The 11010-nt window shown below is 42.9% G+C and overlaps 1 protein-coding gene across 1 annotated transcript; it reads right to left on the reverse strand.

The window, feature by feature from the left end:
* Positions 1-399: 399 nt before the first annotated feature.
* Positions 400-10999, reverse strand: Bmp2 (bone morphogenetic protein 2). The gene is made up of 4 exons (XM_010607501.2): positions 10825-10999; positions 9460-9789; positions 9238-9272; positions 400-1432 (listed from the first exon to the last, which is right to left on the reverse strand). Exons 2-4 carry the CDS (start codon positions 9780-9782, stop codon positions 588-590), a joined length of 1203 nt encoding a protein of 400 aa, XP_010605803.1. The 5' UTR covers positions 9783-9789; positions 10825-10999; the 3' UTR covers positions 400-587.
* Between the last annotated feature and the right edge of the window lie 11 nt (positions 11000-11010).

Genomic DNA, 11010 nt, shown 5'->3' on the forward strand with positions numbered 1-11010 from the left:
TTCCTGAGAATTGAATAATATAATAATCTTGAAAGTCAGCAGAGTGGATTATCCACTTTTTTTTCTGGACTTGAACTTGTGAACTTAACAGTAGCACTGCAAAAAAAAAGAGCAAATGTGCTGAGCACTTTGCCGGAGTAACCTTCCATGTAGACTTTTTCATCTTAAATACACACAACTGAAAACAACTACAGTTTTTGGAAAATTATATACAAACCCGATACTTCTTTTGATTACATATAAATACAAATTAGCTATTCTTTCTAAAAAGTGGTTATAATAGTAAATAAATACAAAATAAATCTGACCATTATACTTCATGTGCTGGGGTTGAACCCATATAAAATGTACAACTAAATACATTTTTAAATCTTTAAGGAATAATTCTCTGATTAAAATATTTGCTTTCCCAACTTCTTTTCGTAGATATAAATATAATTTTCAAAATAGCTGTGTTTTTATCCATTCCATTCCATAAATAAAGTCTTCATTGGGAAATATTAAAGTGTCAACTGGTTTTGTTTGGGGTTTTTTTTTTTTTGCTTTTTTTCTAAAATATATATATTTATTTATTTCATTTTGCTGTGCTAACGACACCCACAACCCTCCACAACCATGTCCTGATAGTTCTTTAACACGACCTTTTCATTTTCATCAAGGTACAGCATGGAAATAGCACTGAGGTCCGTTGGGACACAGCACGCCTTCGGGATCTTAGAGTTCACAGAGTTGACCAAGGTCTGAACAATGGCATGGTTAGTGGAGTTGAGGTGGTCGGCCAGTGGGAAAGGGCATTCCCCCTGGCAGTAGAAGGCGTGATACCCTGGTGGGGCTACAATCCAGTCATTCCAGCCCACGTCACTGAAGTCCACGTACAAAGGCTGTCTCTTACAGCTGGACTTCAGCCGCTTCCTCTGCTTGTGTTTCGCCTGACGCTTCTCTCGTTTGTGTAGAGGGTGCCCTTTCCCATCGTGGCCAAAAGTCACCAGCAGGGGCCGTATCTGTGACCAGCTGTGTTCATCCTGGTGCAAAGACCTGCTAATCCTCACGTGCCTCTTTGAGGCACCGTGCTTCTCCTCTGAATGGACCACTTCCACCACAAACCCATGGTTGGCCCGTCCCTGCGCGGTCCAGCGCATCACAGCAGGGGTGACATCGAAACTCTCCCACTGGCTCGTGTTCTCATTCACCAATCTGGTGTCCAACAGTCTGGTCACAGGGAATCTCGAGTTGGCTGTTGAAGGTTTTATAATTTCATAAATATTAATTCGGTGATGGAAACTGGTATTGTCTCCCAAAATTTCCTGCATTTTTTCCCGAAAGACCTGAAGTTCTGCTGAGGTGATAAACTCTTCGGTTGGTATAGAACTTAAGTTAAAGAAGAATCGCCGGGTCGTTTTCCCACTGATTTCTGGCAGTTCTTCCAAAGATTCTAATTTGATAAAGATGGGCAAGAAAAGAAAAGAAATCATTCAGTACAAGAAGTAATAACCTGATTATGTACAAGTATGTTTGAATCTCACTGAAGGGTTTGATTCAGCTCATGCAAAAGTTTGCAGTCAGAACATAAAACCTTCAGGGGTGGGTATAACTCAGAGAAAGGGTATTTGCCTAGGACACATGAAGCCTTGGGTTCATTCTAAGTCTCTCTCTCTCTCTCTCTCTCTCTCTCTCTCTCTCTCTCACACACACACACACACACACACACACACACACACCAGAAACGAAAAATAAAAAATACTCTCTCCTTCATTTATATGGTCATGCATGCCTTGAAACAAATTTTCTAATTAATTGTTAGGCTTTTGATCCAGTACAAGGATATGACTTCCAGGCAGATATAATGGGGAAAACGCTGAAGCCATTTCTTTGGAACTCACACACTTTAGGGGGGGGGAAAAAAGTCAGGACTATAGTTAGTAGAGGTCTAATGAGTGAGGAGTTGAGGAAATTATTGCATTTCTTAAAGGGGGGGCTTTCATGTCAATCCCTTAAGCAGTATTCTAAAACATTACTCTGCAATTTAGATGATTTACAAATCTTGATATACAGATTTCAGCTTCCTAATTAAAGACTCTGAAACTCAACATCAACAATGACATTTTGCAAAGCACACCCTACCATTTTACTCAAAAGTCCAGAGACAAAGGCATTTACAGGGATCTACTTTGGAAACATATGGGTGGTACTACGAACTATAGTAATTAAAGTAAAACAATTTCAAGAGAAATAGCTTCCTGATTGTTTGTTCTGTCACTTCCTTATGACCTCAAGAATCAAAATCTCATTCAGATGCTTTTGGGGAAAAAAATGACTTTTGTCTTATGCTTGTATTTTATGTTTTATTAGCCATATTAAAAACATGCCTATCCCAATAATAATAGTCTTCCCAACAAAGAAATTGAAACAATAAATGTAACATTATGAGATTCAGGATACGAGGAGCGGCCGCATCCTATTACAGAATTATCTTTCTATATTTATTATCGTTGTTTCAAAGAGCCATTTAAAGTCTGTCTTGCATAAAAAGACTTGCATAAAAGTCTGCCTCATTTAGATTTCTGTATTGCAGTTCTAAGATATATCATGTTCCAAACAAACAGTAAAATATAATATCACAACTTGAATGGTTGTAGTTGACAAATCATCAAAGGCTCAGTATTATTATTAAACTGATAGTAAATGGCACTACAATCTGAGATATTTGGGTTTATTTTCTTCTAGCTTTACTGTATCCTATTACTTGTGTCAAAAAAAAAAGTTACCTACTTCATCTAGGACCTCAACTCAAGTGCTACTAAAATCCATTTTGACCTAGTTCTGTATCATAAGAGATTACTTTGCTAATTTTAGTTGTATTTCTGTAAAGAAAAAGAGCTAAAGCTGGTCACAGTCTAGATCAGTGATGGGGGATCTTTTAAATTTTCAATGGTAGAAACAGCCCACTGTGGCATGGATGCCATAGGCTCAGCACCACTGGTCTAGATACATAAGCAAAGGAGAGTCATGTCGGATGCCTCACCCCAAGGTTCTACTCTCACAAACCTTCTGCACCAACGGGCTAGTCATGGCAAGCTCAGCAGAAGCCTCGAGTTTACCTGGCACAGTTTATCAAGGTAGTTAATGATGCTTTCACACAGTGCTGCTGAACTTCAGCCTTCACAACAAGAAAACATTATACCTCCAAATGGAGATGCAAATTCACCTGGTCTGAGGAGGGGCCTGAGATCTGCATTCCCACTGAGTCTTAGGATGATGCTTCAAGCTGGTGAAATGCACACTAGATGTCAAGGTTTTAAATGATGTTTTTCACATTCAAGCACAAATTGCCAGGGGAGTATCTTTTTAAAATGCTGTTTTGCTAACTAATATGAACATGCATAAAACCATGAGTGTTGGCCAAAGAGTAAGAGTTGAGGCTACAATGGGCCAGAAAAAGACTCAAACAGAAGGGTCCTCTAAAATTCTTCTAGACAGGGAAAATTCCATGCCCAAACGATAATCTTCCATAGTCCTTTGGTGCCCCATAATCCAAACCTCTTGGAGACACCTTTCAGGATCCGCCTACATCCTGAATCCCTCTGTAAGCCAACAGTTCTTCAGGCTAGGCGTGACCGCTAAATCACCTTCCCACCAACAGAACCAGTGGCCCAAACAAGTGTCAAGTATTGCTTCTTTGTAAAAGTCCCTTCTTCCTGACATCCAGGAGCCACTCTTTTTGCTGAAGGCACTTTTTGAGAATATAAAGACCAGCTGCATCCCCCAGGCTCCAGACACCAAACCAGGTATGAATGAGCTCTTTGCTTCCTAACACCAACACATCTAGGCATATTCTCTGTTCTTTCATAGGGAGAAGGAAAGGCGAACTTCCCAAGGCTCTCCACAAATAGCTCTATATTCATCAAAGTACCTGGAGTAGTCACAATAGCAACAAAATGTTCTGAATCCCAGTCCATAAAGAAAAAAGGGAGACATGCACTGCGCATGGCAAGAGGATAACAATGAAGGGATGATTTTCAAGGTAAGTATGAGAGAGAGAGAGAGAGAGAGAGAGAGAGAGACAGAGAGAGAGAGAGAGAGATAGAGATGAATGAAATCTGGAAGATAGGTCTAAAAAGAGGTATAACACAGCATAACCCTCTAAAATAGAGATAAAGTCATATAAAATTGCCACTTTCCAATCAGAAACACAGTAAACAGCAATTTCCTCTGGTTCAAAATTTTATTGGAGGTAAGAAGCCTTAGAAAAGCGGACTGGCTTGGTGGCTTTAGCAAAGGAGAAAAATTGCACTGTTACGTAATAACAGGTGACATAAAGCCCTTTCTCTAGCCTTCCAACTGCAACCCCATCAACCTAATTTTTAAAAAATCTCCATCCTACTTTTACCACAGAGACGTCCACTTGGACAGCAGGCTCCTGTTACTGTCTTAAGTGGGCTCTATTCACAGAAACCTTGCTACCCCAGGAAATCAGTACCCAGGATTAGGGAGGGGTACATGCCACCTTCTCCAAGGGAGAAGTTTCAATATTTTCTCAAAGGCGGAAGACTCAGCATCTATGTGAAACAAAGCCAATTAAGGAAACAATCTACAAATCACCACAAGAACTCCGGGGACTCTAAAAATACAGAGTCAGTAATGTCCAATTTGGGGAGGCTTATATAGTTATTAATTCCCTGTAAATATCCCTTGTTGAATCAGCTGAACTTGCTAAGAGGTTTGGGGAGTCTGACTTATCTTTGACCTGAGTTTATGAACCTCTAAAGTTATTAACCAAATGGATAGAGCTATGGCTGTGAAAATGTAGGAAAATGAAGAAAAAAAGGCAAACATTTGATCTGTCTTTCAAAAGTGAAGGCCCAGTTCAATCATGTGCACTACATTAATGATTCATCATCTACTTCAAAATTATCCAAAGGAATGGGCTAGGTCTACTCTGGCCTCCTTTTCCCTAGAGAAAGGGAAAATACAGCTTAAAAAGTCATCATAATAATGTTAATTGGCTGACTGCTGTTTTGGGACAGTCTTGCACTAATAATGTTATATGAATCATCTGACAACAAAGTGATTAGAGAGGAACCGTGATCATCTCCACTTTGTAAATGAAATAGTTCAGAAGGGTTATATAATTTACCTAAGGTCACAAGGCTATGAACTTGAGCTCACTGTGGTGCCCAAGTTTCTAGCCACTAGACGGCACTGCTTCACAGGGGAGAAGTCAAAGCCTCAAGCAACAGTCAAAACTATCAGGGCACATTAACATTTAGTGCAATGGCACTGCAGAGTGAGTTCTGTCCTAACTAGAGGACAGGAACATACTACCCAGGTACCATGCACATAGTACAGAGAAGTAAATGAATCAAAAGTGGCCATGGGTCCCCTGGTACATGCAGATCTTGTTTAGAGTCACTGCTATTTTGTGGCTGTATTTCTACCCTAAAGCACGCTGAGTTTATTTTAAAAGTAAGAATTTTGCAACACTTTTTAAATTTATATATATTTCTCTTTTTTTCCTCATTGAGTTTATTGGTACACTTCAGGTATACAGTACAATTATATTCACTATTGGGATCTTGGACCTTTACATGACAGGTCTTGGTTCTCATTTTTCCCCTTGTCCCTGCCCTCTCTTCACCCGCTCCTCCCCTCCCCCTTTACAAACACTTTATTTCTATTTTTTCATTTTCTCCTATTTTTTTTCTTTCCCTTATTCCCTTTCCCCTACCCTTCCCACTTTCCCTACACCTTTAGCCCTTTTTTTCCTATTTCACATTGTCAATTATCTCATTAGGATCTTATGTACTATTATAGTTAATTCACACTAGAGAAACTATTCAGTATTTACACATGTGTGACTCATTTATTTCACTTAGGAGCATATCCTCAATACGTATCCATTTTCCTATGAATGAATCTAATTTCTCATTCCTTAGTTTTAATTTCTCATTCTTTATGTAATAGCTAAAACTTGGAAAAAGCCCAACACTTTTTAGATAATTTTTTTTAAATTCTACTAAAACAATAACAATGCTTGCAAATATTCTAGAAAAATCAGTAAGGTTGAAAATCTCTGCCTTTTCCAACAAAATGGAAGAGGCTTTATATATGACAGATAAGATTTTTCTACAAGATAAAATAATTGATATACCAAGAAGTAAAGAGAAGAAATGCAAAAGGTTACAAAGACTAAGATTTTGTGGCAAAGACTACAAAGAAAATGGCAAGTAAAGCAAAGAACAGCCTCGTGGTTACCACTAACCCTGATCTGGCCTCTGTTCACCCTTAACAGTGGCACCTTTGGAATGGTCACCACCCCTTTCATTACTCACTGCTTACTGAAATGCCCAAAGCGCAAGTACAAGAGACAAAGAGCCTCGATGAGAGGGTATATGGAGGAATTGTAAAAAAGAAGTGGAACCAAAAATACCAGTGCCAAGAACTCTCATGGGGCAGCAAAGCTCAGTCCCTATGAGCATTTTAAAACAGAGTAACTGCCCTACCTAAAGGGGCCTTCAAAATCACAGGGTACCAGCTGGGGCACTTAGGAAGCACCCCAGCAGAGCGCTAGCTGGGAGTGTCTACACTTCCCAATCCATACTGGGAACTAGTGACATGCATTCTCCTCCACAAAGCTAAGGTTATTTCTCAAATTTTCCTATATAGATATTTTCATGGCAATTACATTTCTGGGAACAGGATTAATCTCTATTTGAAAGCTTTGGTCACAGAGGCAAATAATGCTGTTATTTCATGCACTAAGCAAGACTGCGTCCTTCAAAGTCTGGAGAACAAGCATATGGGTACTTTTCTATGTTCTAATCTGTTGGCAAAGCATGAAGGCTTTTTGCAGAGCCAATGAAATCAAGCAATATCAATGTTTCTAATGGCAGCAAAGCACAGTCTTTCTAGTTGGTGAGTTGATTTTTTCTATACTCAGTGCAGTCCTAAAATATCCATGTGGCTGATGCATTTTCAGTGACTTAAAAAAAAAGACAATTTTAGCACAGCTTGTGCCCTCCCCAAGTCATTATAGAAAGAACTAAAATAATGTCCAATAAGAGATATGACAACTGATAATCGCGTCTCAAATCACTCATTTTGAAGTCTGAACATACACACTTTGGTTTAAAGAACCTCCATCCTGGTCTCTCTTGTCTCACAATTCCACCAAATCATCAGACATTACTTACAAAAAACCAAAAACAAACAAACAAAAATCCAACAAGTACTTTAATAGGGTCCTTTTAGTTCTTTAGCAAGTAAATATCTATTAACCTTGTATAAACTAAATTCTGCTCTTGGGCCAGCAGCCTTATCAACATGATTTATTAAAAGATATTTAGTGGCATGTGTGGTATAAGGATGCTTATTAAAAATTAAACTCTGGGTTACATAATGATGAATAGTCTTCAAAAAGTGCTGTATCCAGCCTAATGGTATTCTTTTCATAATGAGAAGACATGGATTTGTTGAAATTCAGGGCCAGTATTACACAGCTTTTCTCTATCATCTGCTTATACTAAGATACAAAGTTATTGCAAGTTGATTTTAAATAAGTTGGTAAAGTGTTGTACTGTTTGATACATAATATTCACATTTTAAAGATGTGAGTTCAACTTAAAAACTCAAGCATCAAGCACATATATAAGTTAAAATAATACACAAATAATATAGTCTAAGTTTTGATCAAGCCATTTCTAGAGAAAGTATGAGAAATATGCAGATTTCATTGATGAAATCATCCCTCAATTTAATGTCTTAGGTGGTACCTGACGTAAATAATCTTACTTTTAAGTTATAAGGAAGCACCTTCCTGAGATATAAATAAATTTAAGGATGGTTTCCATGCTAAATTTCCAAGGTGGCTAAAACAGCTGTGCTTGCTGTTCTTCTATCCAGAAAAACTATTTCTAATAAACAGCAGATGGGAATAATGAGCTGGCTCTATCTCTGGGTTAGGGTAACAGAATGTAACAAATGAAAATTTTCTACAGAAGACAACAGACAACTTCTGCTTTCAATGGGGGATTCTAAGAGAGTGGAATGAAAGAGGTCTTACTGGACTTGGAAAAAAATCTCTATTTGAAAATGATTTAGCATCTACTTCCTAATGTACCTGCCTTGAGAAAGAGGCATCATTTGTGCTATGACTTTTGGGACTTCTACCCATTATTAAACTATATTCACACAAGTATGTCTTCCTTCACACTGAAAAAACTTTGGGCTGTCATTTCTAATTTGTTTCTATCAATCCATAGATCTCCACTTGAGAAATACACCAGCAGAGCAAAGCAAGCAAAAGGGAATTTGACTCTCAACTCCCTAATATTCTACAAACAGGTGGTCTGTGCCATGCACTTACTTACCCTTTTTTCCCAAACTTGAAAGATATGCTCTTCATAGAGAATATTAAGCCAAATGGCCTTTAAAACTGTATGGGAAGAATAGAGGTAGGACCTGTGTTTGACTAATTGCTCTAAGAACTTAGGTTCAGCAGATCTCAGTAGCTGCTCTAAAACATTTCAAATCCACTAAATACCTTTCTGATGAAACAAGCAGAAATAGCCTACCTTTGGAAACCACACTGAATATCATAAAAGAAAAAAACTCCCTATTTCACTGCACATGAAGGAAGCAGGCAGCTGCTGCAAAAGCTTTTTATCTGAAGGCTTGCCTTGTCTCTACCCAGAGCCTAAGATTTAAGAGCAAGACAAGAAAGTCATTGTGGAAAAAGTAAGATTGTGGAATTGATCTCCCACGGGGATTAAATAGGGATTCGAAATCTTCCAAACTGGGTCCAGATCAACTAAAAATCAGAAAGACTTTGAGTCCCTGGGCTTTGATTTTTCCAATACTATTATCTCTGAAAATTCTCCCCTTGGCTCTGTCTAAGCCCCAATCCCCAGTTTAAACAGAAGACGCAGATTTATAGAGCAAGGGTTTCCAAACAGACTGTAAGAAATCCCAATTCTCCCGCTGTGGAATTCTTGTGCCCCTTTAGCTGACTAGGGGCATGCCTTTGACCCTCACCTTCCCCATCTCTGGATGCCTCTCTAGTTCCTAGAGGAGGAGCTACTCTCCTGGCTGCCAGCCAGGGGAAGGGTGCCGAGGCCCTGTAGGGGAATCCCGGGCTCCCCGGCCACACATGCAGTGCGCCAATGGCAAGCAAGACTGGGAAGGCCAGTGGCGCCCTAGCCACACCGCCTCTGCAGAACCCCGTCCCGCCGCCCACCTCACCTTCGTGGTGGAAGCTGCGCACCGTGTTGGCGCGGCTGGCCGCCCGGCTGCCAGCCAGGGGAAGGGTGCCGAGGCCCTGTAGGGGAATCCCGGGCTCCCCGGCCACACATGCAGTGCGCCAATGGCAAGCAAGACTGGGAAGGCCAGTGGCGCCCTAGCCACACCGCCTCTGCAGAACCCCGTCCCGCCGCCCACCTCACCTTCGTGGTGGAAGCTGCGCACCGTGTTGGCGCGGCTGGCCGCCCCCTCCAGCCGCACTGGTCCGGGACAGGCGCGCCGGGCTGGCCCGAATGCCGGCGGTACAGGTCCAGCATGTAGGGGGGCACCACGGCGTCCCTGCTGGGGGTGGGTCTCTGCTTCAGGCCGAACATGCTGAGCAGCCGCAACTCGAACTCGCTCAGGATGTCGTCCGAGGGTTGGGACAAGGGGCGGCCCGACGACGCTGCGAACTTCCTGCGGCCAAGCTCGGGAATCAGGCCGGCCGCGCCGCCCAGGAGGACCTGGGGAAGCAGCAACGCTAGAAGACAGCGGGTCCCGGCCACCATGGTCGACCTGCGGACAGGGCTGACGTGAGTCACCCGAGTTCCCTACCCAGTCCTCCCGCCCGTCCGCCCCCGCGGCCCCCAGCTCTGAGCCACCACTCCGGGGTACCCTCCAGACGCACACCAACCGCAGGTTCTCCAATCCCTGAGAGCTGTCCCCCTCCCAGCGCGTTCTCCACTCATCTGACTTCTGATTTGGGGTTTGGCCCTCATCTCCAAGCAGTCACTGACTGCCACCTTTTTGTCTACGACAGCGCGTGCTGAGAATCTGGGAAATCACCGCCTGACACCCGCACACTGTCCTGCGCTCACTTGCATATGAACAAATCAAGAATGCATGCGACTTCCTAAGGCACTCTATAGAACTTCCTAACACACACGCGCACACACTCGAGTGTGTGACTTCCCGACCCTGTAAACTCAAGCCCACAACTTCTGTAGGCGCCTGCAACTTGTTGCCCACGCCCCTAACCTTAGGGGTGAAGGACCGGCCACTCCATCACTCTCACGCAATCCAGAAACACAGGTACCTTCCCGGGATTGGGATTACGTAAATAGCTACTACCCACTAATGCATGTATCAGCTGTTAAAAAACACAGGTCAGACTGGCCAAGAAGTACTGCCCCCTCGCACTTCTGGTAGCAAATGCGAGAACCCCAACTCCCCAGCCATTTCCTCTCCGAGTGGAGACAGCAGATCTCCTGGAGAAACCTGAAGAACGCTTAAGGGATCGCCAAGGCCAGAAGTACAGGTTGGCGACTAACGGCTGAAATCCAAGGGCCTCTCTAGCTGTACTTTTAACCGTCTAAGTGTTAACAGTCTTACTAATATGCCGAAGGGGGAGGGAGAAGAGCCGCATGAGTGTGGAGTGTGGGCTGGGTGGTCCGGGGACACTGGGACGGGGCGCCCGGCTGCGCTGGGCTTCACGTGGACCGGCCAAGTCTGTTTACGTCCAGCCCGTCCCGCCGCGAAGGCACTGAGTCCTGAGCCGCATCCCCCACCCTGGGCCGGCCCTGGCCCCAGCCCCGGCCCCGAGTCTTTTACCTTTAGGGGACCGCAGTCCGTCTAGGAAGCACGCGGAGACACGTCCATTGAAAGAGACACCACATGGAAAAAGCTCTGTCCGAAGGGCCCGGCGCAGGGACCGGTTCCGTCCCTTTTCCCGGCCGCACAGTCCCTTTTCCTCGCGCTGGGAGCGGCGTACTGGGTGGGCCCGGCGGCCGGGTGGCG

This window comes from Fukomys damarensis, unplaced genomic scaffold (assembly GCF_012274545.1).
Source record: "Fukomys damarensis isolate Sample0158 unplaced genomic scaffold, DMR_v1.0_HiC HiC_scaffold_7, whole genome shotgun sequence".
NCBI lineage: Eukaryota > Metazoa > Chordata > Mammalia > Rodentia > Bathyergidae > Fukomys > Fukomys damarensis.

Coding starts and splice junctions, on each gene's coding strand:
- Bmp2 (XM_010607501.2), bottom strand. CDS start 9,782: ATGGTGGCCGGGACCCGCTGTCTTCTAGCGTTGCTGCTTCCCCAGGTC. Junction 9,273..9,459: donor CGGCCAGCCGCGCCAACACG/GTGCGCAGCTTC, acceptor CCGGGCGGCCAG/CCGCGCCAACACGGTGCGCA. Junction 1,433..9,237: donor GCGCAGCTTCCACCACGAAG/GTGAGGTGGGCG, acceptor TTATCAAATTAG/AATCTTTGGAAGAACTGCCA.